This window comes from Telmatherina bonti, assembly GCF_933228915.1.
Source record: "Telmatherina bonti genome assembly, chromosome: 4".
NCBI lineage: Eukaryota > Metazoa > Chordata > Actinopteri > Atheriniformes > Telmatherinidae > Telmatherina > Telmatherina bonti.
Window position 1 is genome coordinate 25,804,411 of NC_136622.1, and position 22,366 is coordinate 25,826,776.

The following is a 22,366-nucleotide window of genomic DNA, read 5'->3' on the forward strand; positions in this document are numbered from 1 at the left end:
TTGAATAGTCTTTTACATGAAAGACTACACTTTGCTTTGCCCACAGGAGGTGAATATTTGGTTAATTTTGAAATCATAGCATAAAAAACAACAGCTGTGGTATTGCAGATTGTATATCAGGTCCTGAAAGCTTGTATGCAGTGTTTTAGTTTTCGAAATTTCCATAACTTTTGTCCCTCTAAGTCTTCTTACCTTTTTTTTTTTTCCAGTCAAACAAAAGGTAACTACTGATTACCAGCATAATGCAACTTATAAACATATGGTGTTCATTTCTGAATACATACACATAATGCACATACAACTAAGGCAGAATACCAAAGGCAGCCATGACAATCATGCATATATGTAAATAAAACCAAGTATATTTTGAGGTTTCAATCTACACAGATGCCTTAAAGAGACAGTAGCTAAAATGAAATGTTTCTGACGAATGTGACAAAAGGTGGGCTAAAAGTCTTCTAGCAATGTGAGAGAAATCTTTTTGGTTTGTTTTTATACATAAAGGCATACAATCCAATAGACTCCAAAAATGAAATCTGTAAGCTTATTATTCACATACCCCATGTTTAAGATTAAGATGGGAAAGAAAGACATCTGTGAGAGCAGATATAGACAAAAGCCATTCTTAAACATTTGTAAAACAAATGTTTACAAAAAAATCCAAATAGCATCAATAGCAAGTTGACATACAGTATCTTGTTAAATAGTCCAGAATACAGAGATGCCGGGTATGCATGTCAGCAGAAACCCGTAGCAGCATTTTGTTTTGTTATCTCTTCTGCAATACAAACATGTTAACATCATAACAATGCAGTCACTTCATATAAGTTAAAAAAAAATAAAATAAAATGACTAAACAATCATAACCAAAACAAAACAATCCCTATAGAATAAATCTGAAGGGAAATACAGGCTATACAACCATAGGCATGTCTTTGTATTCTGTTTCTTCTCACATCACTAAGCTAAGTAAATACCTGCACATCTGGATGCAGTGGAGCAAGGAGCTTTTGAGAAATTACTCTCACCAGTTGAGTTCATTTACATCTGTGTTGATGCGGTTGGAAAACAAACAGGACAGAGGGAAAGGTAGACACTTGAGCTTAATTAGAAGCACACATACAGTAAGTCATTAATAATAACTGTAGCACAAATGCTACTGGTCTCCGTTTTGGTTGGCGGCTTCCTTGGCGACACAGTCTTTAACCTCCCCTTTCAGCTCGGACAGCTGCTCTGAATGGATGGCCAGAGTACCGTTCACCTCAGCCAGGTAGGCATCAGAGTGTCTTTCCAACTCTGCCCTGATCCTCTCCAGGTGATCTGCCAGCTCCCCCAGGCTGCTGCACTGGCCCTCTACCTGGCTTACCCTGCTGTCAACGTCCTTCACCTCCTTCTGTACTTCCATTGCTGTGTTGCGGCAGCCCTGCAGCCCCCCGGCCAACTGTCTTTTTAGGGCTGCCAGTTCCACCTTCAGCTGAGCCAGCCGCCTTTCACCAGCTCCAAGAAGGGAGGCTTGGTGGCCAATGAGTCTGGTGATTCCCTGCACCTGGTTGACTAGCTGATGCTCTCTCTGATCCCATGACGAATTAGCATGACCCACCTCAGTGGCAATGAAACGAATAGAGTCCTTTAAGCCTTTAAGAGTGCGGTTCACAGAGTTGATGTTGACCTTTAATAGTGTGATCTCTCCCTGGACAGAGCCCTCCCTGTCCTCTTGTGCAATCCGAAGGAGCAAACTCTGCAGGGTGTGATTAAGGTGGTCTAACTGGTCAGAATGGGAGTCCAGACGATCTGTCATCTTCTTTTCCATGCCTTCACACTGCTCTTCTACATCAGTTACACTGACACCTCCTGCTGGTGGGGTGGAGGGTGCACAAGAGGAGGTGCAGAGGAGCTCCAACTCTATTAACTGTTTCTGAAACCCACTCAGGTCTCCTTCTACTCTCCTTCTCACTGAGTCGATCTCTGTCTCCAGCGCAGGGACTACCTGACCCTCCAGAAGAGCAGGAGCGGTGGCGTTACTCAGCTCCTCTACCGCCACAAACACTCTCTCTTCTAGAGTCTTCAGCTTGTCTTCTAGCATGTTCTTGAAGCCATCCAGACCACCGGGAAGCCCTTCAATTCCATCAGCTCCACCAGTGGTAGAATTGAGTCTGCTCTCTATTTCCACTAGGCGGGTCTCAATTAGGGTCTCTATGTGGATGCTTCTTTCGCCAAGGTCAGTCTGGAGCTGTCTCTGAGACTCTGTCAGGTCTTTTACCGTCTCCTCCAGAAGCAACATGCGCTGAGACAGACTGTTTACCTGCAAAGATCAATGACCTGTTAGTAATTAATTCATGAGTTACTCCACAAACAGTCTTGTTACACATCATGAGGAGAAATTGCTTGATAGCAGATCAGAGTAAAACATCTGGATCAGGTCTCATATTTATTCACTTAAGATATAGCTTCAATCAGGAAATTCTTCATGTAGCTTAAAGAATAGAAAACAATAAGATAGAGATTTCCTGCTCCTGGTGTCTCCAAATGCACAAGTATGATCTGGACATGACTTTTGTCTTTACGGTAGAAGTCCACAGACAATCAACACAAAGTTGTGTTGAAGCCGTTGAGGAAGCATCCGGAAGCTCAAACACCTCTCTGACATAATTTATTAGTCTTTTCTTTCATTTGTCACTTTGTTGCAGAATTTCCGTAAGCTGATTAGTTTACGTTAGGCATGCTTGATGGTTAAACTAAGCTTAGTATTTCCTGCCTTAAAAAGAACTGTATGAACATGAATGGTGTGGATCTTATTTGACAAGAGGTTAAACAAGCATTTTGTCCAAATTTATTGATTGATCTGATTCATTCACAATCAATTTGAAGGACTAAGAAATTTTCTTATTCTCTTGCATGCTGCTCAAACAAAACACAACGCCGTGGCGTACCTGTCCACAGCAGCTCTCAGTCAGGGTAAGACCCTGAATCTGAGCTTGCAGAGAGCCTAGCTCCTCCCTGAGCCCTGTTTCTTTGCCATCCAGAGACTGTTGCATCTGCTCCTGCCCGTCCATGTGCTCTCTGTGGCACTGCCTCTGTACTTCCCCAATCCTCTGATCACAGTGGTTCTCCAGGTTGGTCAGTCGGCGTTCAAAGCCATCCAGGATCTCAGTTCTCATCCCAACCAGTTTGGCATCTAGTATGTCATCTGGATAGCTGGAACCAGGGATGGGTTTCCCTTTAGCTCCATCAAACAGTTTCCTCAGCTGGCCATCATGACCTAGGACCATTCCCTGATGGCATATGGATGCAAGAAGGAAATAGAGATAATATTAGATAAAAACAGATAAATGAATAGAGAATAAATAAGAGGTTGCAGTTTTTATTTGCTTAGAGATCTGTGTTCAAACAGAAAGGGACAATACCTGGATCTCCTCTAAAATATGAGTCTTGGCTCGCAGCTCATCCCTCACTTCTGTCACTCTTCCTGCCAAATCTCGAAATCCAGGGAAGATTTCTCCTCCTTCCAGTCCATCAGGGGTACCCTCCGGGATCACCCCAAAAGCAACTTTGGAGTCATGTACTTGTGGTGTGTTGGGCAGCAGCGACACCAGGATTTTTTTTGTGTCTTCTCTGAGAGATGTGCGCAGTCGCTCCTCCAGTCCAACCACCATTCCATTAAGGGTGTTCAGGCCTTGGCTAAGGCGCCTCAAGTCATCCTCCATTCTGTCCAGACGTTCACCAGTGACTCCTGAAATGCCAAATTTGTTACCTGGAATGTTGAGGGAAAAGCGCATTAAACAGAATTATTCGATCAATGACCCTTGCACAAAAAAAAAGAATCATTATAAGGGACATAAGAAATTGCTCGTATGCGCACATAAAGATACAGTAGGCTGAAAAGTGCTCTACAATAACCCAGAGGGAAACTGTCCTGACCATAGTTGGGTTTTCCAGACCCAGCAGGGAAGTGTCCTGTGGGTACGCCAGGAAAGGGTTTTCCAGGCTCTAGCTGGCCTCCTCCAGGTCTTTGGTCTATAGGTGGTCTAGGTCCATGGGGGAAGCCTTTTACACCTGGACGATGAGGTAAAATGCCACCTATAGTGTCAGGCAATGATGTGGGACCATCATGGCAGGTTTCTCCAGAGTAGCCTGGACAGCATCTCCACTCAAGCTCCGTCACTGTTTTATAGCCCACCTTGTATGTCGGCTTATAGAACGTCCTGTACCTGAAACAAACCAGACAAAAGTACTGGGTTTACTACAAATCAGTTTCCCCTGTCTGAAATACTTTTGCTTTTTGCTAATTCTGCTAAGAGCACAAGCGCAGTATGGAATGGGAATGCTGATCAGAGAAACAAGGGATGAAGTTGCTCTCAATGGGATTAAACATGGATCAAAGGAAGATTAGGAGATTAAGATAAAGTGTGGTGTAAACGGTGTGGCATCAGAGGATTGAACCTGGGTCAGCACCCAGCTTCAGCATTATTATGTTTTTTTAAAATCAATTTCTCTCTCTTTACACACACACACACACACACACACACACACACACACACACACACACACACACACACACACACACACACACACACAGATTCATGGATCATTTCTAAAGATAAAATCTACTTCAATTTCCTTTGCTTGGGGGGGCTTTTGAAAGCCATATTAAATTGAGAAAGGAAATAGCACAGTTGGATCCAGAGCAGTCAAGATAAACTAAAATCCTCAAACCGTATTGTTGTAAACAGCAGACTGACACATTTAATGTGCTGAACTTTGTAGTTTTTGTTGTTCATTTTGTCAATTTACGAAAGTCAGTGGGCAGATGAGAAAGAAATACGTATAACTGGTAAACAACAAATAGATAAAGAGGATTACATTCTTCAGAGATTTATTTTTTTCTCTATTGACATCTCCACTGTGGAAAACACTGACTGCAGAGGGCTCTACTGAATACTTACAGGATACTATCACTAGAGGGCAGCACTGACATAAAGTTTGCACCATACTGCAACTTGATTTAAAACTTTTCACCCAAACACGCTATACTCAGAATGACTTGTAACAAATTTGAGTAGTTTCAGTATTTTTCTTTTTCTGTTGACTTACATGACAACAGGACATTTCTGGCCCCAAATGCACTTGATGGTGTACTCAGCTTTCACATAGGTTTCCACTCCATCCTGCATGGCACATGTGATGTTCTTCTGGACCATGTAGGCACAATAGTTTCTGTGTGGAAAAAAGATTCGGCGTTAAGCAAGTTTAGGTAGAAAAATGGGGATTCTTTTGCCATGTCCTTTGAAATGTGTCAATGTGATGAAGATCAACCACTCTATTCAGAAGTGTGATAAATTCTAACTCTGATGACTTTGTGGTCAGTGAAGACAATAATTCACACATAAATGGTTAAAACATCAAACTTGCATCTCCAGACTCTCAGGCTTTGAGGATCCTCTGGGTTAAAGTTATAGATGTCATGAGTGGTTCTGTGGTTCAACAGTCCTATAAGTTGTGTCTGTCTCTAAGCTGTGCCACAGTCCTTGTTTTGTCTTCAGTAGAGAATCTAACTGATTTTACAAACAGGATACACGATTATGCTCTCTGTTGGTGATTTCTTTTTCCTTTATGTTTGATGTCTATCGTCATTTTGGACTGGAACCCAAAATGTAAGCATGCCTGCGCCAGTTTGAGTCTAACTGACCTGTGTGATGCAAGTTATAATACCACTGAATAAAACCATGAGGATATTTAGCAAACTGATACATTGTGTTGCCATAGTAACCAACAAGTTTTCAGCTTGTGATACAGAAAATTCACAACAAACTTGGTTTGTTCATGTTTCATTCTAACTTGCTGCCAAGTACAACTTACACTGCTCAAACTGATGCCAGTAAATTAGAAAACGGATCACTTTAGTTTTGTTTATGACCGACAAAATCATATCAACAGAATTCATTTCTGTTTATATCAGTTTTAGGTGTGGCCAAGCTCGCTCCTGCAAAGAAAGTCCGGCTAAGTTGCACATCTGAGGGGTTCTATAAGAATCTGCTGGGCTTTTGTTTTCTTGGAAATGTCCGTCTTCATCTAAACAAGCACCTCATTCACATTCAGGAATATGTTTGAAACTTTTACTCCACCCACAAAAGGGTGGTGAGCTTATTTAGTCTTTAGAAATTTGCTCTGTGAATGTGAAACTTTTCTGCGTTCCCCCCGTTTGTCCCATATTGGTCCCATTCTGGTCTGAGTCAGCTTTTGGACGGAGTCTTTGTTCCAGGTTTTCTTTGTTTTTGCAAGCAGCATAATAAATCTGGCTTTGTTAAATACTCAGAGTTTTACTTTCTATTTTGTCAAATGATTTTTTTTCTATCTCTTTATTTTGACACAAGATTTAAAAAGCTTCACTTTTCTTTGATTTTCTGATTATTTCATGTAATAACTGATTCAGTCCGAAGCAGGACACTATGGACACTGCTGGTATCAACATAGGAACTGTGCTTGTTTTGAGTCATATATGGTCATTCAACAAAAACAAGGTTGTAGACTGTTTTCAATCTAGAAAACGAATCTAGAAACCAACACACAATGACTTCTCTGTGACCACTTGTTGCATCATGCTGAAGCTGGACCTTCTCTGTCCCCCCTCTCTCTGTGCTGCCAGTGCAGCTATAGCAACTGCTAAATGTTCCTCTGGCCCCTGTGCAACACAGGAAATGAACATCTGTGCTCTTTAGGCTCACATGAGAAGGATTTCTTCCATTCAGAGGGGAGCATTAAGCTGCACAGGCAGCGCTAAACAGTGCTCCACAGCTGTTTTTTATGAAAAATAGTAGTGTTATATGCAGCAGAGAGACGTAGGGCTGAGGAGGGTCAAGTTAACAGGTTCAGAGTGCTAACAGGGAGGACGGACTGGTGGAATCTGTGAGAAAACATTGCACTGCTGCAGCGGGCTGCAAATCGCTGACTGTGTTGACAGAGATTGTGTGTGCGCCACCACTCTGCCCCGTGTTGACATATGTTAATTGCGGCTGAAGGGAAAGGGCAGGACCCAGAATCACAGAGCTCCTTTCATACCAAGCTGACAACCTGCTGTCAGGTTGTGCGTTGTTAAGGAAGCGGCAATTAGGACCTGAGCTGATGTGGTATGATGAGACCTCTTTAAAGTCACACATGCAGTTGCAGCTGGTTGCTACAGTGGATTTTTTTTTTAGTGAAATAAAAACAAGCAAATCTTGTTAGATGGAAGTAGCACGTGTTACTTACTGCAGGAAGATTAAATAAAAAACTGCAAGTTTAATGTGACAATTCAAAATAAGCTGCGGTTTTCCTTCTAGCATGTTTTCCCTGCGCTCTTTCAATTCTTTCATTAAAATGCTGTCACATTTGATGTTAGAACACAGCTGATATTTTCTTTTTGCTTCTCCTTTAGACCCCACCTGCAAGCTCTTTTCTTTACTATCCCTGGGAGGGTTTAACTCTGATCACTCCCTGTGCTGTCATCTGTTGTTGGGAACGTCTGAGAGAAAACACAGAACTAGAGCTTTATCTTCCTTCCCTTCTTTTATTCCATGCATACATGTATTTGTAGAGACAAAATGGAAGCATGGAAGATGGAAGTATCGCATAATCACACCAGATTTAACCTCTTCATATAAATGAAAGATTTATCGAAAGGATTAAAGTGCTTCACCACTTGTTTGTGTCAAAGTTGGAATGAAAACTCTTGCAGGCATCCTTTAAGAGTACTTATGACAGCTGACAAAAAGCAGCCTTAGTGCATGTGTGAATGAGTCTTCTACATATATAGGCAGATCAGAGAAGTAAGAAGTGCCCAGATTCACTGATTTGTTTGTCAGGTGCACATCTGGGGGGCAGCCAGAGACCTTGACAATGGTTGAAAAGTAAAGGAGTGTAGTTTTACATGAGAAAAAGAAATTTGCCCTGTGCATTGGAGTCTCTTACTTTTACCCAGTCTGCATGTTTTCACAGATCTGTCAGTGTTATTTGGGTCTTTGAGGGATATTCTATCCTCAGTGTCTCACAGACATGGGGTCTGACTTCTGGGATAGATCCCGTACCTCTGCGCTGCAGTGTCGGTCAGAGCAACAGCAGGTCACCTCTGCTATGTAAACACAGATTTTAGTAGGATGAATGTTGAGGTTCAGTTTGAAATACAATGATAATGTGTCTAAACTTGTACAGATGACACAAGCCTGATGCCAAAAATGTATCCCCCAGGCTGTGAAAGTGGTCATATGTGGTCATATAGGTTTTGGTTTTGTCTCAGCCATGATGAGAACTGTGTCTGGGATGCTCATGTGTGCAGATGGATCTCCAGCTGGGAAAAGCAGCACTTATCTGGGCACCGTCGAGTAAAAATAAGGAAATCCAGATCCATGTGATCCGAGATCAAAGATATATGAAGAGGAAGGAGAAGAGGACAAAGGTGAGAGTGATGGTTTATTCAGATCTTTTCCAGACTTCACCCCTGAACCAACATGGCACGAGGAAACTTGTGTTGAAAAACATAAACAGTCTCTTGTGTTTGTTGAAGCACTCATGCATGACAGGTGGGAAGGCTGGCCACACAGGATAGCAACACAATGAAAGTCGCTCGGGTCAAGTCAACTTTATTTATGGCTCACATTTAAAAACAACTAGCACTGGCAAATGAAACAGACCTCCGCAATATATCATCATATATAACACCCAGAAAAAAATCCATGCTGCCTCCCTCAGCTTCACTCCTTCCAATCAGTTTCCTTGTTTTGTTGTTTTTAGGGGCAATAGATATCACTTCCTCTTTCATGGCCATGGTGGGCTACTAGGTTTTTAAAGACCACACAAATCAAACAAGGGTGAGATGATGCTTTTTTTCAAGTGTTCATAATCTAAAACATTGCAGCTAGATGTTACTGCCCTCAATGCTTTATCATCATCATTGATGGTAATATTTAGTCAGCAGACCAGACATCTGAAAGCAGTCAAATGTGTTGAGGTCGTACTGAACGACCAGTGTGGTGTATTCTATAATAATTCGTAGCTGCAAATTCAAAGCTTTGGAGCAAAATGAATGAGATAAAACGATGCTTTTAAGCTGCAGCTGAAGCTTCTGACTTCATATCAGCCAGAAGTTTTGTTTGTCATACAGCTGCGTGGACTTTAACTTGATATGATACTCAGAATTAGAAATCTGCAACTCTATGAGAATTTACAGTTTAGCGGGATGAAGCTGTTTCACATCAGTGACTATGGAGGAGGTGTTTTCAGGTGAGAGAAACGATCACATCTCTCAGGTTGATGACAGTGTCACAGCTGTGTAAATAAACCCAGAATAGTAAAACACAGATGGTTCAATGAGCATAAACAAAGTAGTGACATGCGTGGCTTCCACCCATCTGTGTGCTTGGCATGTTAATATAAATTGTTATGGCAGTGCAAGCTGGAATGTAAGAAAATGTGGTTATGAAGACTTCAATGATGTACTATTTTACTGTTCAGTCCCACATAAATAGCAACTACTATGCACACAATGTGGCTCTTTTGGACTTTCTATCATCAGTGTTTGAATGATTGAATGTCAGTGATTGACAAAAAAAAAAAAGGCACGAATCCCACTATGGTCACTTTTGAGTTGTATTTGTAAACTACCCCACCATTTATTCCTAAGTCTTCACACAGGACTGAATAAAAGTAACTCGACTTCTAATTCTTGGTTTGTAGATATTCAATCTCTCATCTAAAACGGACTTTTTACCATTACTTGAATGGCTGAGAATCCAAAGGACCTATGTCAATCCAAGATGCTATAAAACTATGCTAAAGGATGCTGAATGTGTTACAATGGTGTCCTGGCCAAGTGTCCAAATGTGACTTGTGACATGAAACTTTATCTCCAGTTTATGAGGACTTGGATCTTTGTAACAAAATCTTGGAAAACCTCACATGTTTCTCAGAACTGGCATTTCACTGCTACGGCCATGTTCTTTTCCCAAGTTTCTCTTGGGATGACTTATCCCGAAGTCTAGCTGGGCTTCCATTCACTAGTGTAATAAATCAGAGGTGGTCCTTTAAAAAACATAAAATAGACGTGCTTCCATAGCAAGCTTCTCCTCAGGAATGACTTTAATTTTTGGGAATATCTAAAGCATACAAAGTCCTTACAAAACAGACTAAAACCACTTTAACACATTTTGTTTAGGGCTTTTGCACAGTTTTTACATTATTACCATTTCCATTCAAATATTTTTTTCTGAACATTTCCATAGTTTATGAAAACCCAGTTTCTATCACATTTGACTTAGCCAGTAGCTTAGTTAGCGTAACGCTTGAATCAGGGATTTCATACAGCTTAGAGGATTTTATAAAAATTGAATTATTTGAAACAATAAAAAAATTGCACGATGTCCCACAGGGACAGCAAATGATGTCAATTCACATTTTTCATCCTGACCTTTCATTCCAACATCTCCTTGGTATGTTTGAGTCAAACTTACACGTTGTGTATCACTAAATTCTGCAAGCAATCACCCGGAATACGGAAAAATATGGTTTCTGTTGCTCCACACCCTTACAATGACCCTCAGTGACCCACCCAATCCCACCAGATTCTGGCTGATGTGTGAGTTAAGCTCTGCTGTGTACCTCCTCACCTGACTTTAATCTCTTCTGTTCAAAAAGATTTCCATTCAAACCTCAAAATATTGAGTTTTTTTTTTTTTCTGTTATAGAGACATGGCATTTATTTTCAAAATTACTGTGATACCATGGTGGATATAGTGATTGAGTTTCACAGCCTCCTGGGGAAAAACAAAAAAGGTCCATCTTCCATTCTCACGAGGAGTTTTCTTTTTTTCTCTTTTTCTGTGAAAATACACCTCTACCCTTTTTCTGGCCCAAAAACATAAACTTACTTTTAAATCTTACTTCTCATATCCTGACTTTCTTGTTTAAGTTAAAATGTGAAAACTGCAGGTAATCTCTGTTTAATTATCTAAGCATACCACACGTGCTTCTGCCTGTCTTTCAAATATTGCGTTTTTTACCCTTCCTCTGTTGATGTTTCATGAAGCCTGTCCATGTTGTCTCACTGTTCCCTCCACTGACTCGTTTGTTTTGACACCGTGGCACTAAATGGTTCACCTTTCTCATTACTAGCCACACTCTCACCTGCAGGGGTTCCTGACTGTTTGAACCCAAGCAAATACTTTCAGACCTGATAGATTTATGGCAGGTGTGGGCCAGATAGCAAACCATGCAATCTTTTATAAGACGTTTAACAACTGTGTCTATAGGCTAACATATCTCCTCCAGGACCCATCTCTTTTATATATGCTTTTAATGATAGCTATTTCTGGCCAGATGGCATATCTTAAGTCTCTATGGCTTGACTGAGGCTGCTCTCGGTTAATGATTAGGCTTAAAGATACTCCAGGCTCTAAGACCTTGGGGATCACTCTGTCATTCAGTGAAAAAGGTCAGCCAAGCCACCTCTCCTCATTATAACCCAAAGACAAACCACTGTTGTTCATTCATTCATATTTCAGTGACAACCTCTCATCACTGCTAATGTGAACAATCAATCTGTATGTTTGGATATGTTATTACTTTCTTTTATGTCTCATTTGCTAAGACTTAAATTCCCTTCAATTTTGGAATGATATAAACTCTTTGGACAGATCAATGTTTTTGTTTTTTTTTTAACTATGTTGAACTGAACGAGGTTAAAATATCTGTGGTTAAAGAATACAAGATCACTTATCCATAGGCATTTCCGAAAGCACATAATCTGCTTTACTCTACTTTTAAATCAGTTTTGAAACTGCATTTTTGGTTAGATTTACTATAGCTACTGCAGTCCGTGGAAATCTTCAGAAAAGAAGAGCAGTATGCGTGATATTTGATGAAGGAACTGATGATAATGTTTAAGAGTAATACTGGCCATCAAATCATTGCACCAAGAGGCAACATGGTCAGCCTGAAAGTACAATGAGCTCATTTCCACTGTTACATCAGATGACTCTACTCTTGTGTAAACAATAAACACAAAATAATTAATTAATATGATGAAAGCTTGTATGTTTTTTTTCTGACATTTGGAAGAAAAGATCAATTCTACTCTGTATGTTAGCTAGTAGAGCTAAAGCTAGTAGGAGAAAGCTCTGTTTTGCATAAGATAAAGTCTGAAGGCAAAGGATGCTGTTATCAAAATGTTAAGAATATAAATCCATCCATCCATCCATCCATTCATCCATCCATCCATCCCTCCATCCATCCATCCATCCCTCCATCCATCCATCCATCCATCCATCCATTCATCCTCCATCCATAATCAAACAACCTGGCTGTCTTCATCCAGTTATGTATTCAGAAAAAGTATACTACACGTATTTCTGGAATGACTTTCACAGCTAAACTTTTCCCTAATACATGACTTAGATTAGCTTTGATCTGTGTGCACAGTCAAGACACTGGCTGGTATTGACAAGGGAATTGATGAGCTGAGATGTGAACAAGTTAAATAGTTTGGAAACTTGGGCAGTTTAGTGAAACTAAATGTCAGTTTTCACCCCAGTTTATGTGCTCTGTCACTACCCTGCAGCTGATAGTGTTTTGTGTGCAACGGAGAATCAGGTAGGATTACTGATGGGTGAGCTTAGCTGACAAAAGAACATCTGTGATGGAAAATAATTCATGATCTTTTGCAGCGTGATCTGCTTTCCAACAGATGAGTAAGTAATGATTTGATTAAAAAAAAGAGGTGGGGTCTAAAGTGTGACCCTTTAAGTGGGGATAGAAAATGGACGAATAGATGAATGTATGGATGGATGGATCAATAACCACAATGAAAAAAACAAAACAGAACTTTCTTTCTGTCTATACATGCAGACTGCTAAAGTGAGAACATCAACGGAGAATCACATAGTAAGCTCAGATATATCCAAGAAAAGGACTTAACATAAGTTGTCAAGGACAGGAAGTAGCATTATTTGATTATGTAATAACAACATCACTGCTATTAATAACACTTTGCCTGGAGGAAATATTGGGATCTTTGGTTCATCATCTGTGCTTTTAGCATTTAAGAAGATGTGAACAACAAAATGAAAGAATTCTTGCTCACTGTGTGTCATTTGCAAATCCTTTTAGCAAAGCTAGACAAAAGGTTTGCCAAATAACAGTGATATAAAACATTTTGCAGTTAACTGTTCAGTCTTTGTAACTCCTGGCAGGAGACTGGCTCCATTCCTGTCCTCCAGTGGACACTCATCACAAACGTACAAGAGCAGCCCATAACCTCTAACCTCTACCAACATCCTGACCTTTCCCCCTTGATCTCTGTCCCATACATCACAGAAAAGCCTTCAAATACATTTCTAATCTGATCAGCGGTGATATGTGGCATCTGTTGGGATCCCACCTGATTAAAACAAACCACTTTCCCAGTGTTAAGTATGTGACTGCTGGTTTTGTCAATATTTTACTGCTATTCAACAGTGGCGTGCCATATGGGAGGCAGAAGCGTGAGTCAAGGTACAATTCATACCTTCGAATCTGCCTTTGTGATTTGGGAGATATACTATTCTGCTAGGAATGTGTGACTCATACGAAATGTTTAAATACCCCCCCCCCCCCCCAAAAATAAACCAACTCTGAACTCTCTAAACCACAGTTTCACCCACAGAAAAATATAAGCTCCTCAGTAATAAAGCTCTGACAGGTACAGTGCTGGGACTGTCTAAGCTGTCATAGTCAGTGAGGGTAGTGTATTTTCTCACAGCAAGCAAGTGGTTGTATTGAATGAAAGAAATGACTGTGAAATCAAATCACTCGCTTTGCTGCCAAAACATAGATGATAATTCAACATGACGACAAAATGTCTGTGGCGTACCGACAGCTGGGAATTTTTAAATATCTCACCAAAATCCAACATGCTTTGTCCGTGTGACAGGGTGCTCAGTATGAAACAAACTTCAAGCTGGGCATGTCTTAAGAAGAAATCAATTGTTTGAAACAATGCACAGCAGTGAACAAATATGCATGTGTACAAACTTTGATCCATGTTTTTATATGCGTGACGTAGCATGTGTGTTATCTTAAAGTCTCTATTTTCACTGACCAGTCAGGCTGACAACAACTGAGCTCATATAACGTTACTGGTGGTCAGAAACGGACACATCCCCGGGGTCTCCTCTGTCCAGGATAGGTCAGCAGCTCTTGTATAAACGCTGCTTGACTCACAGACAGATACACGTGGGGGGATTGTTATCGGCTACTGGCAGCAAAGAATTTCTGACTGACTGTCATTACTTAGTTTTGCTCAGAACAAATGGCAACATCTGGTGAATTTATTCATTTTGGGAATTAGGAACGAAAGGTATCTGATGTTAACTGACTTTTATGGCTACAAATAAACTCGGTACTGCTGACAAAAGGCAAATGAATGCTGCAAGCTGATCCTTAGTGTCAGATGAACTGAGAAAAGATAAAGACTGGAAAGACTGTTAAGTGACACAGCATTATAAAAGAATCAAAATAACAATTCAAATGATCCACAATGAATTTATCTTTTTGCCCCCGTTATCTGATCTGGATAAGTGATGGATGGATGGATGGATGGATGGATTCATTTTCAGAAAGTGTTCAGTAAAGTTGAAGATTGTAATAAGAATTTACAGTAATTGTGCTGCAGTCTTCATTCCTAGTTATGTTTAACAACTTTGGTGGTCAAAATCCACCTTTTAACTGACTTTGTAACTCCAGTCATTGGCATCACAGTACATTAAACAGTCACAAAGTCATATCCAAAGTTTTTGAGTGTGTGATCACTGTGGTTTTTCCACTGATTTGCAGGATTTCTTGGAAGCCTAATGGTCACCACCAAAACATAGCCAGAATACTTGTATAGTTTTCTTTCCCTTCTTGCAATAAGTTAGAATATGTGACTTGTGGTCGTGTGGCTAATCCAAGGCATATTATATGGAGCTGCGTTATTAAAATAAAGTAATGTTTTCACATTATCCTGCAGAGAATAAAATCCAGTTAGTAACTGAGCATTTTTTACTTTGATCAAGTACTCAGATATGCAGCAGATTGGCATTTTGCAGTGGTGTGAGTGAAAGGGAAGAATCCCATGATATTTTGAAAGAAGAAAGTTCAAGAAAAAAAGGGATTCATAAAAGAGAAAAGGAAATGGTCATTGCATTCAAGAGGCGGGATGCTGAGCGGTTTAATGGTGGAGGTGAGTGTACATGGCAGACTAAGCAGGGCTGGACAATCAGCAGTCTCCTGTGGCAGTTTGAGCGGAGCAGCAGGTAGCTGGGGAGCTGTCCAAAGGCATAACAGTTCTCATGGGAAGCCAAGCAAAAGAGAAGGGGAGGAGGAAAAGGGAAGAAAAACCAAATGAGCCCCACAGGCCAAAGGCAAAATCTATCCACAAGGCTCTGTTTAATCTCACAGCTTTGTGTCTGTCAGCATCATTTGCTAAGCTTGACTTTAAAGATACTATACCATCTCTTTTTTTTAAATGCAGGATTGGGGAACGCAAAACAAAAATAATCTGAAAAAAAAAAAAATTACAAGAAGAAAATAACCCTAAGTAATCAGAAATGAGTTGTGTCACTCTTTTCAGCTTCTCATGTCCAGTTTTACTGTCTTGTACCTAACTGGGCACCTTTCCTACCTCACATGATGTTTTGGAATCAATGCCCTGGGAATCAACTCTGTTGCTTTATAATAACCATAACTTTGGTTTATTTTTGTAATGCAGCATGCCATTGTTGCTTAAAGGATCATTCCCCTGCCACGGATAGTTTTAGGTGTGAACCACAGAAGGGAGATTTGTAGTAAGACAGAAACAGTGTGTCAATTCAGGGGTCTGTTACCAAGCTGTTCCTCTAACTAAAACCACATCTTTGCTTCTCACTGGTGACATGGGTTCAGTAAAGGACATGCAGTATGTGGTGAATCCTTCTTGCACACTGGTCATTCACGTTTAGAAATCTTGGAAAGGGACATAAATGATGTTTTATTGTTAGTTACATGCCCACAACACAACACTTACTTGTGACGGGTCATTGGCTTGTTTGGTAAGTGGTGAGGGTTGAGTCCAGCCTTGTAGAGGTTGTACCTGTTTCCATAGAAAGGGTTTACAGGGCCTCCATACAAAGTCCCTTTACTGTCCACCACAGAGAGCAACACTCCCAGGATAAAGAACTGTGCAGAAAGTTGGCACAGCCTGGTCCTCATTGTTTTTTTTTTCCCTTTTGTTCTCTCAGTCTTGAAAAGCTTGATTACTTCCAGAGTCCCAGAAATGTAAGTGCCTGGTGAAGAAAGCAGGTTAAAAGATATATACACATAAGTTTAGGGTCCTCAGGGTGTTGAGTTATTCCCCGTCACACGTGAAGTCCTGTTTTCTTCATTGGGCCCCGAAGGAGTCATGGAGCCCAAACAGCTTGAGTATCAGCAGCATCATGTCCTGAACACTTTCAGTTTTCATAGAGGGAAAAGAGACGGAGGGAAAGCTAGTGAGGCTGAAGAGAGAGGGGGGAAAATGAGTGAAAGAACGACAACACAAAGGTGTGCTGGAGGAAGGGAAAAGGAGAAAGAGGAGAGCGGGAATGAGGAGAGAATGAGGGAAGATAGTGTGAGCGGTCTAAAGTTTCAGCTCCATATACACACACGAAAGCGTGTGAGCGACCTGTCGACGAGGCTCGACCCTCCAAGCAATCTGCACTCTGCATGGGTGAGGGTGTGTGTGTGTGTGTGTGTGTGTGTGTGCAAGAAGCAGCGTGCTGCTCTGCTGCCTCTGAAGGGGCAGGCAGGCAGACAGCCTGTATTTGCATATCCCACCCCAACTCCAGCCTGGATGAGCTGCACAGCGAGGGAACTGACTCGTATCATTTCATGAATCTCTTTTCTACACACATCAGTACAAACAAGCAAGTAAAAAAAAAAAAGAAAAAAAAAACAGCTTCACATCAGACACAAACAGCTCTGCAAGCCTGGTGCAAAGATTTTCTTAACACTGTTTATCCTCCCTCATTCCGCTTTCCTCTCTAAAACACTGTGCGTCACATAAATCTCTTAAAAATTTTATTTCTTCACAATGTTTTTCCTTCTCTCTCTCTCTCTCTCTCTCTCTCTCTCCATCTGCTTCAGGAGCAGCTGTACATCAAAGCAATACCCTGGTGTGTGATCCCATGTGCGTTGCTGCAGAGTTGGACACAACGGACCTCCTCTCTGCTTCACTGAGGTTAGTCATTAGATATCCCAACAACAGCTTTAAACATCTATACCCTGAACTCTTGCTTATGTCTTACTGCTTTTCCGTTTGGTTTTCTAGTTTGTGCATCACTGCCTCCTGTGTCTGGTGGTTGGTTTGTCGTGGGAATAACTCAAATCAGTTAGTTTCAATAATAAGTGAACATCAGTGTTTCATCAGGGTAGCATCAGTGTTTCATTGAGGGTTTGTTGAGTTCCAAGAGACATAAAAAAAACAACTAAATTTGTGTGTTATCAGTAAGCAGCCCACTTGAGAGATTAAAATGCCTGCAAAACAACAGATTTGTATAATCTCAAACTTTCTTACCTAAATATGCCTGATCTCACCTCCAGCTGACACTGATGCTTTGTCAGAAACGGCTTGTGAAAAGCTTAATTTTAAGCCAAACTGTTGTTTCCTAATCCTGAAGAGAGAATCCAGAGCTTTAATGCCTAAAGAAAAACCCAACAAAATAAAGTGCATCTGTTGAGTCAAAGTTAAACTAAGGGAGATAGGAAAAAGTGTTTTTTGGGGTTTTTTTTTAAATGGGGAGAAAAAGCAAAGAACCAGTGGTTTCACACTTGCAGATTTTGTTGCAGGCTGATCAAGAATGTGCTTGAGGATGATGCCAGAACATTTGCGCAACAGGTGCATTACTGTGCTGAGTCTGATTAAAATGCTTTCCAAAAGAGGAAAGTTGTGGAGGAAGTTGCAGGTGTCTGGCATTCTTTTGTGTTTGAAGGGTTGATTTTCAGCAACCTTCTCACGTTCGTGTTGACGATGGACCATTTACCCTGCTGTATTTACTCTTCATTCTCTGGTCAATGTGAAAGAAAAACACACCTCCTCACAGTATCCAACAAGACACGTCACAAAAGTGGAAGAGCTCCTAAATATGCCAGAACCAAAGGCATTCAAACAGCCATGTAGATGGTGGATCCTGCAATATGGGCTCCATAGCTCACAACGAGATGAACAAAGTCTTTGAAGAGCACTTTTGAGTTATGGCGCTGTAAATTTCTTCATCTTATTCCAAGGTTTTTACTATAAAAGCAGCCATATGTGTCCCAAAACACTGTGAAGGAAGTAATACTGCCATTAAGAAGCATAAAGGCAAAGTATGACTAAGGCTGATCTGCTTCTTGTAGGTTTGATCAGTGTTGCCTCCAACAATGTCCCTATTTATGGTGCTATTTAGATGGCTTTGTCCTTTTAAGAGCAACTGGGTTAATATTAAAATATTGCTGAATGTGAATGTAGCCAGTGATATTTTGGCACATAATGTGCACATTTGTCCTCTTGATAAGGTTAGGTCTCAAAATAACATGTTCTGTCTTTGAATTGAGACATCAGTACTGTGCTGCGTTTTTGCTCACTGTGATGAGAGACAAAATTAATGAATCCACTTTAGCGAAACGGGACACCACTCAATTAGTTTCATTCCTCTGACTTTTCTGTGAACCATCAGGATTTTTACACAGCACACTTTTATTAGATTTGGACAAAGGGCTGTTGGCTTATTGTTGTGGGGCAGAAGTAAAGAAATGGATGGAATCTACTTTAATAACATCAACCACTTAGCAGTGACTACACTTGATCTTTTATGGCAGTGGTGACTTGAAAGGCACATTATCATCTTAAAAAACAGTAACCAGGATGTCTGCCATTACTTGCCCAAGGCGAAATGGTTGTGATATTGTTTTTATATTTGTTTTTTTATTGACATAAAAACCATACAGTGTAGTACAGATCAGCAAAACCTAGCAAATTTCAAATCATGCCAAATTTAATTTAAACTTCTCTCAAACAGAATTGTTACGAAGCCACATGGGGTGTTAAATCCGAATTGGTGTGACCCTCCATTACTTCTATCATAAAATGTGCTTGTTAACATGTGACACTCGCTATAAAGTCAGGACGCCATTTAAAACTATTTGAGATGGACAGTGATAAATTACACACTCTTTTTACTGCTTGGGCATTAAAGACCCGCTGGTGGTTTCTGACTGAAGCGAGGGGAAGTCTTCCACACTGAAACATTTTAACTTCCTAAACAGTCATGGTCTGTGGTTTTTGCTTTGCTAAAGAAGTCTGATTTGCCAAGTTTTCCCATGGTCCCAGGTTTAGTCATTGGAGTGAATCTTCAATTTCTGCTAAATTTAAATAGACAATTGGTTCTGTTTACATTTAACACTCAAAATCAGTCACATTTTATTACACCAGCAAGCAGGAGAAAGACCACAGACTATATTTCTATGAAAGATTGCTGCAAGTTTATCAGAACACAAAAATTTAAATAAACTTTGATAGATAGTATCCAGTCTTCTATTAAGGGATCTTTGAGATAAAGGATGACGTGGAAAGGCCCAGAGTCTAGACACTGATGCTGGGCTCCAGTGGAAGTACACCTCTGTTGAGGCTCCATCTTGGACAAGTACAGTAGGTGGAAATGAGAAGGAGGTGGGAATCTATGACACATATGTCTGGAAGGAAAGTAAAAGTTAGATTTAAAAAGAACACAAAACAGCTTGATTGGCTGGGGTCGAGAGAAAGCAGGAGGATCAGTACAGCAGAAGAGGGACATCATAATTAATGTGGAAAGTTTAACAAAGTGAGAAACAAGAGAAGCACAGAATAAGCATTTGTGGTAAGAGAAGAAAAGAGAGTAAAATGGATTGATTGTCCCTTGTTGGACTTTAACCGAAGCTTCATATAAATGAATGGATAAACCTTCTGTGATGGTACCCACTGGTCTGCAGATTCCCATTTTAAAGCCTCAAGTCTGTCATACAGCCATCTTCATGTTTACTTTTCTTTTCAAACTGTATTTAAGATGGACAACCTGGAGACTGATTCTGGAAAATACGGCTCCAAAAGTATTTGATGCTTGCTGCATGGTCATCATGGCCAACAGCACATCCCAATAACAGCAGTATTGCAACATCAGTGGAAAATAAATGTAAGCATGGAAGTATAGCTAATCTGCACAGAGTGATGTTTTGTTGTTGTTTTGTTGCTGATGCAAAATGATCAACAGCATTTCTAGGTACAGTTTTATTTTATGATACAATTATTATCAATACTTGTTTATCTGAGAAGTCTGATTGGAATCTGATTTGAGTACTCATCTAAGATGGATTAAGAAACACTAGCTTGTTCATTCGAGGGAGTGACTCTGGCGTATATGTCCATAATGACTCATGAGAAAAATGTTCCGACTTGGCATTTGATGAGGAAGGATAGATGCAGAAATATTTTGGAGCAGGTCACGCCAAATGTTATCTATCCAGGAACACCGATAATATTTGGAACATGCCAAATATTCCCTTTTCCCCTTGCTCCTGTGAGGAAAGGTGTGTGTAGCCATGCAAACCGTGCTGTGTTCCATGCTGTTTATATCTTATTTTATTGCCTCACAGTCCAGTATGATTTGAGATTGTTGTGCTGTAAAAACAGGGATCGCAAATAAATTTGAAGTCTGAAAGAACCTTTAGGGACTTGGTAAAATAAAGGAACAAATAAAAGAAAAATGAATTAAATCTTTCCAAATCGAGCCCACAGCCAAAAAGGCTTAGATGAGAACTGTTCAAAACAAGCAATGAGCAGCCATTGGATTGAAAGTCCTCAAATAAGGAGAACAAACTTACTGTTTTCACAAAGGTCAAAGGTTCTTCCTGTGATGGAAACAGCTTGTTTTTTCACAATGGGACCTGGAGGATATGAAGTCATAAAGATGTAGGTGTGGGAAAGGAATGGTACTTCACATTGTACACAACACACAGCACAACACACAAGTATCCCCCTCTCTTTGCATCCATAAAGACTTACAGCACTTGCTGTTACTCCAGGTTAGGTATGCACCAGTCTTCACTGTCAGTCCAGGTCTTCAAATAAGAAAAAAAGTCAAGTAAATGTGGCACAGACAGAATCTTGTGTCAAAGTCAGTGTAAGCTGGAAATAATGGCCCAACCCCACACAACAACAGGCAAGAAAGGTTATTACCTGATGTCTGTTTTACTTTAATTACTGCTAATAAGAAATTAATTAAGTAACTAAAAGAAATCTGGACAGCTGGAAAAAGAGTTATTGGTCAATAAAAAGGTTTTATCACAGGTCTGGGACAAGATGCAGCCTCCACCCACTTGTCTGAAAGTCCACCACCCTGACTTCCAGAAAATGACTTTCCACTCTATAAGGCACATGCTGCTTTCTGCATTAGCTCCCAACATCAGACATCAAGTATCAAACATTATGTTCAAAAACTGTACAAATTAAAAACAACAGGAAAAATCAACAGGACAACAGCTTGTTCCTAAAGATTGTTCATACTAAAGGCAGCTCGATTGGCAATTACAGTTTTTCTCTGCTTTTTCACTATTGCAGGATTCGCATTCATCATAATCCACAAAGAAACATCCGTCTCTGTCAGTGTTTTGCATCAAATGTTACAAATGAAAGTACAGATTTGTGTGCACTTACAGTAGATGGCAAACAATCTATTGCAAAACACAGAAAGCAGCATCTGAGGATTTTGAAAGAGAGCGAGAGGTAAATGTTGCCACTAAGACAGGTAGGTATTTGCAGCATGAATTTAAATGCTACTAACACATCCCAAGCTACAGCAAAACACTTTTCTTTTATTTTTATTCCCTGCTATTAGCAGGAACTAAGCTTTCCTCTCCTGTCAAAATTTGTGGATGCTCTTTCCTGTGATTTTTTTTTTGCCGTCCAGCAGATTTGTTTGCAAAGCAATCAACAGCCACCGTGTTGCAAAGCTCTAATCCTAAATACAGTTGTCTCCACTCGTATTGCCTGTAAAATGATTTTTACCAGAGTGTATTTGGAAAAACAAAAAATTTCAGAGAAAAAAAATGAAGTTGAAAGAGGTGCACCTCTTAGCAGAAGTCTGGGGGATTTTTCATGTCCAGCGAGTCCCTGGTAGTAGCTGAGGTCATTTTTCTTTTAGATGTTGTTTGACAGATGCGTCATGATACATTGTAACACTTTTGTGCTGCTTATTTTTAAAATTGTGAAATGTGAAGGCTAACATTTAGGTTTAAACAAGCAGGAGTAAACTGACATGATGCTGTTGGGCTTTTAGGAGGAGACACATCTGGAGTC

The 22,366-nt window shown here is 40.3% G+C and overlaps 1 protein-coding gene across 1 annotated transcript; it reads right to left on the reverse strand.

The window, feature by feature from the left end:
- Positions 1 to 515: 515 nt before the first annotated feature.
- On the reverse strand, positions 516 to 16,666 carry emilin3b (elastin microfibril interfacer 3b). Its single transcript, XM_079238733.1, has 6 exons — positions 16,046 to 16,666; positions 5,092 to 5,214; positions 3,919 to 4,208; positions 3,405 to 3,751; positions 2,931 to 3,272; positions 516 to 2,302 (listed from the first exon to the last, which is right to left on the reverse strand). Exons 1-6 carry the CDS (start codon positions 16,228 to 16,230, stop codon positions 1,157 to 1,159), a joined length of 2,433 nt encoding a protein of 810 aa, XP_079094859.1. The 5' UTR covers positions 16,231 to 16,666; the 3' UTR covers positions 516 to 1,156.
- Positions 16,667 to 22,366: the final 5,700 nt, after the last annotated feature.

Coding starts and splice junctions, on each gene's coding strand:
- emilin3b (XM_079238733.1), bottom strand. CDS start 16,230: ATGAGGACCAGGCTGTGCCAACTTTCTGCACAGTTCTTTATCCTGGGA. Junction 4,209..5,091: donor CAGAAATGTCCTGTTGTCAT/GTAAGTCAACAG, acceptor GGTTTGTTTCAG/GTACAGGACGTTCTATAAGC. Junction 3,273..3,404: donor ATATTTTAGAGGAGATCCAG/GTATTGTCCCTT, acceptor ATATGCCATCAG/GGAATGGTCCTAGGTCATGA.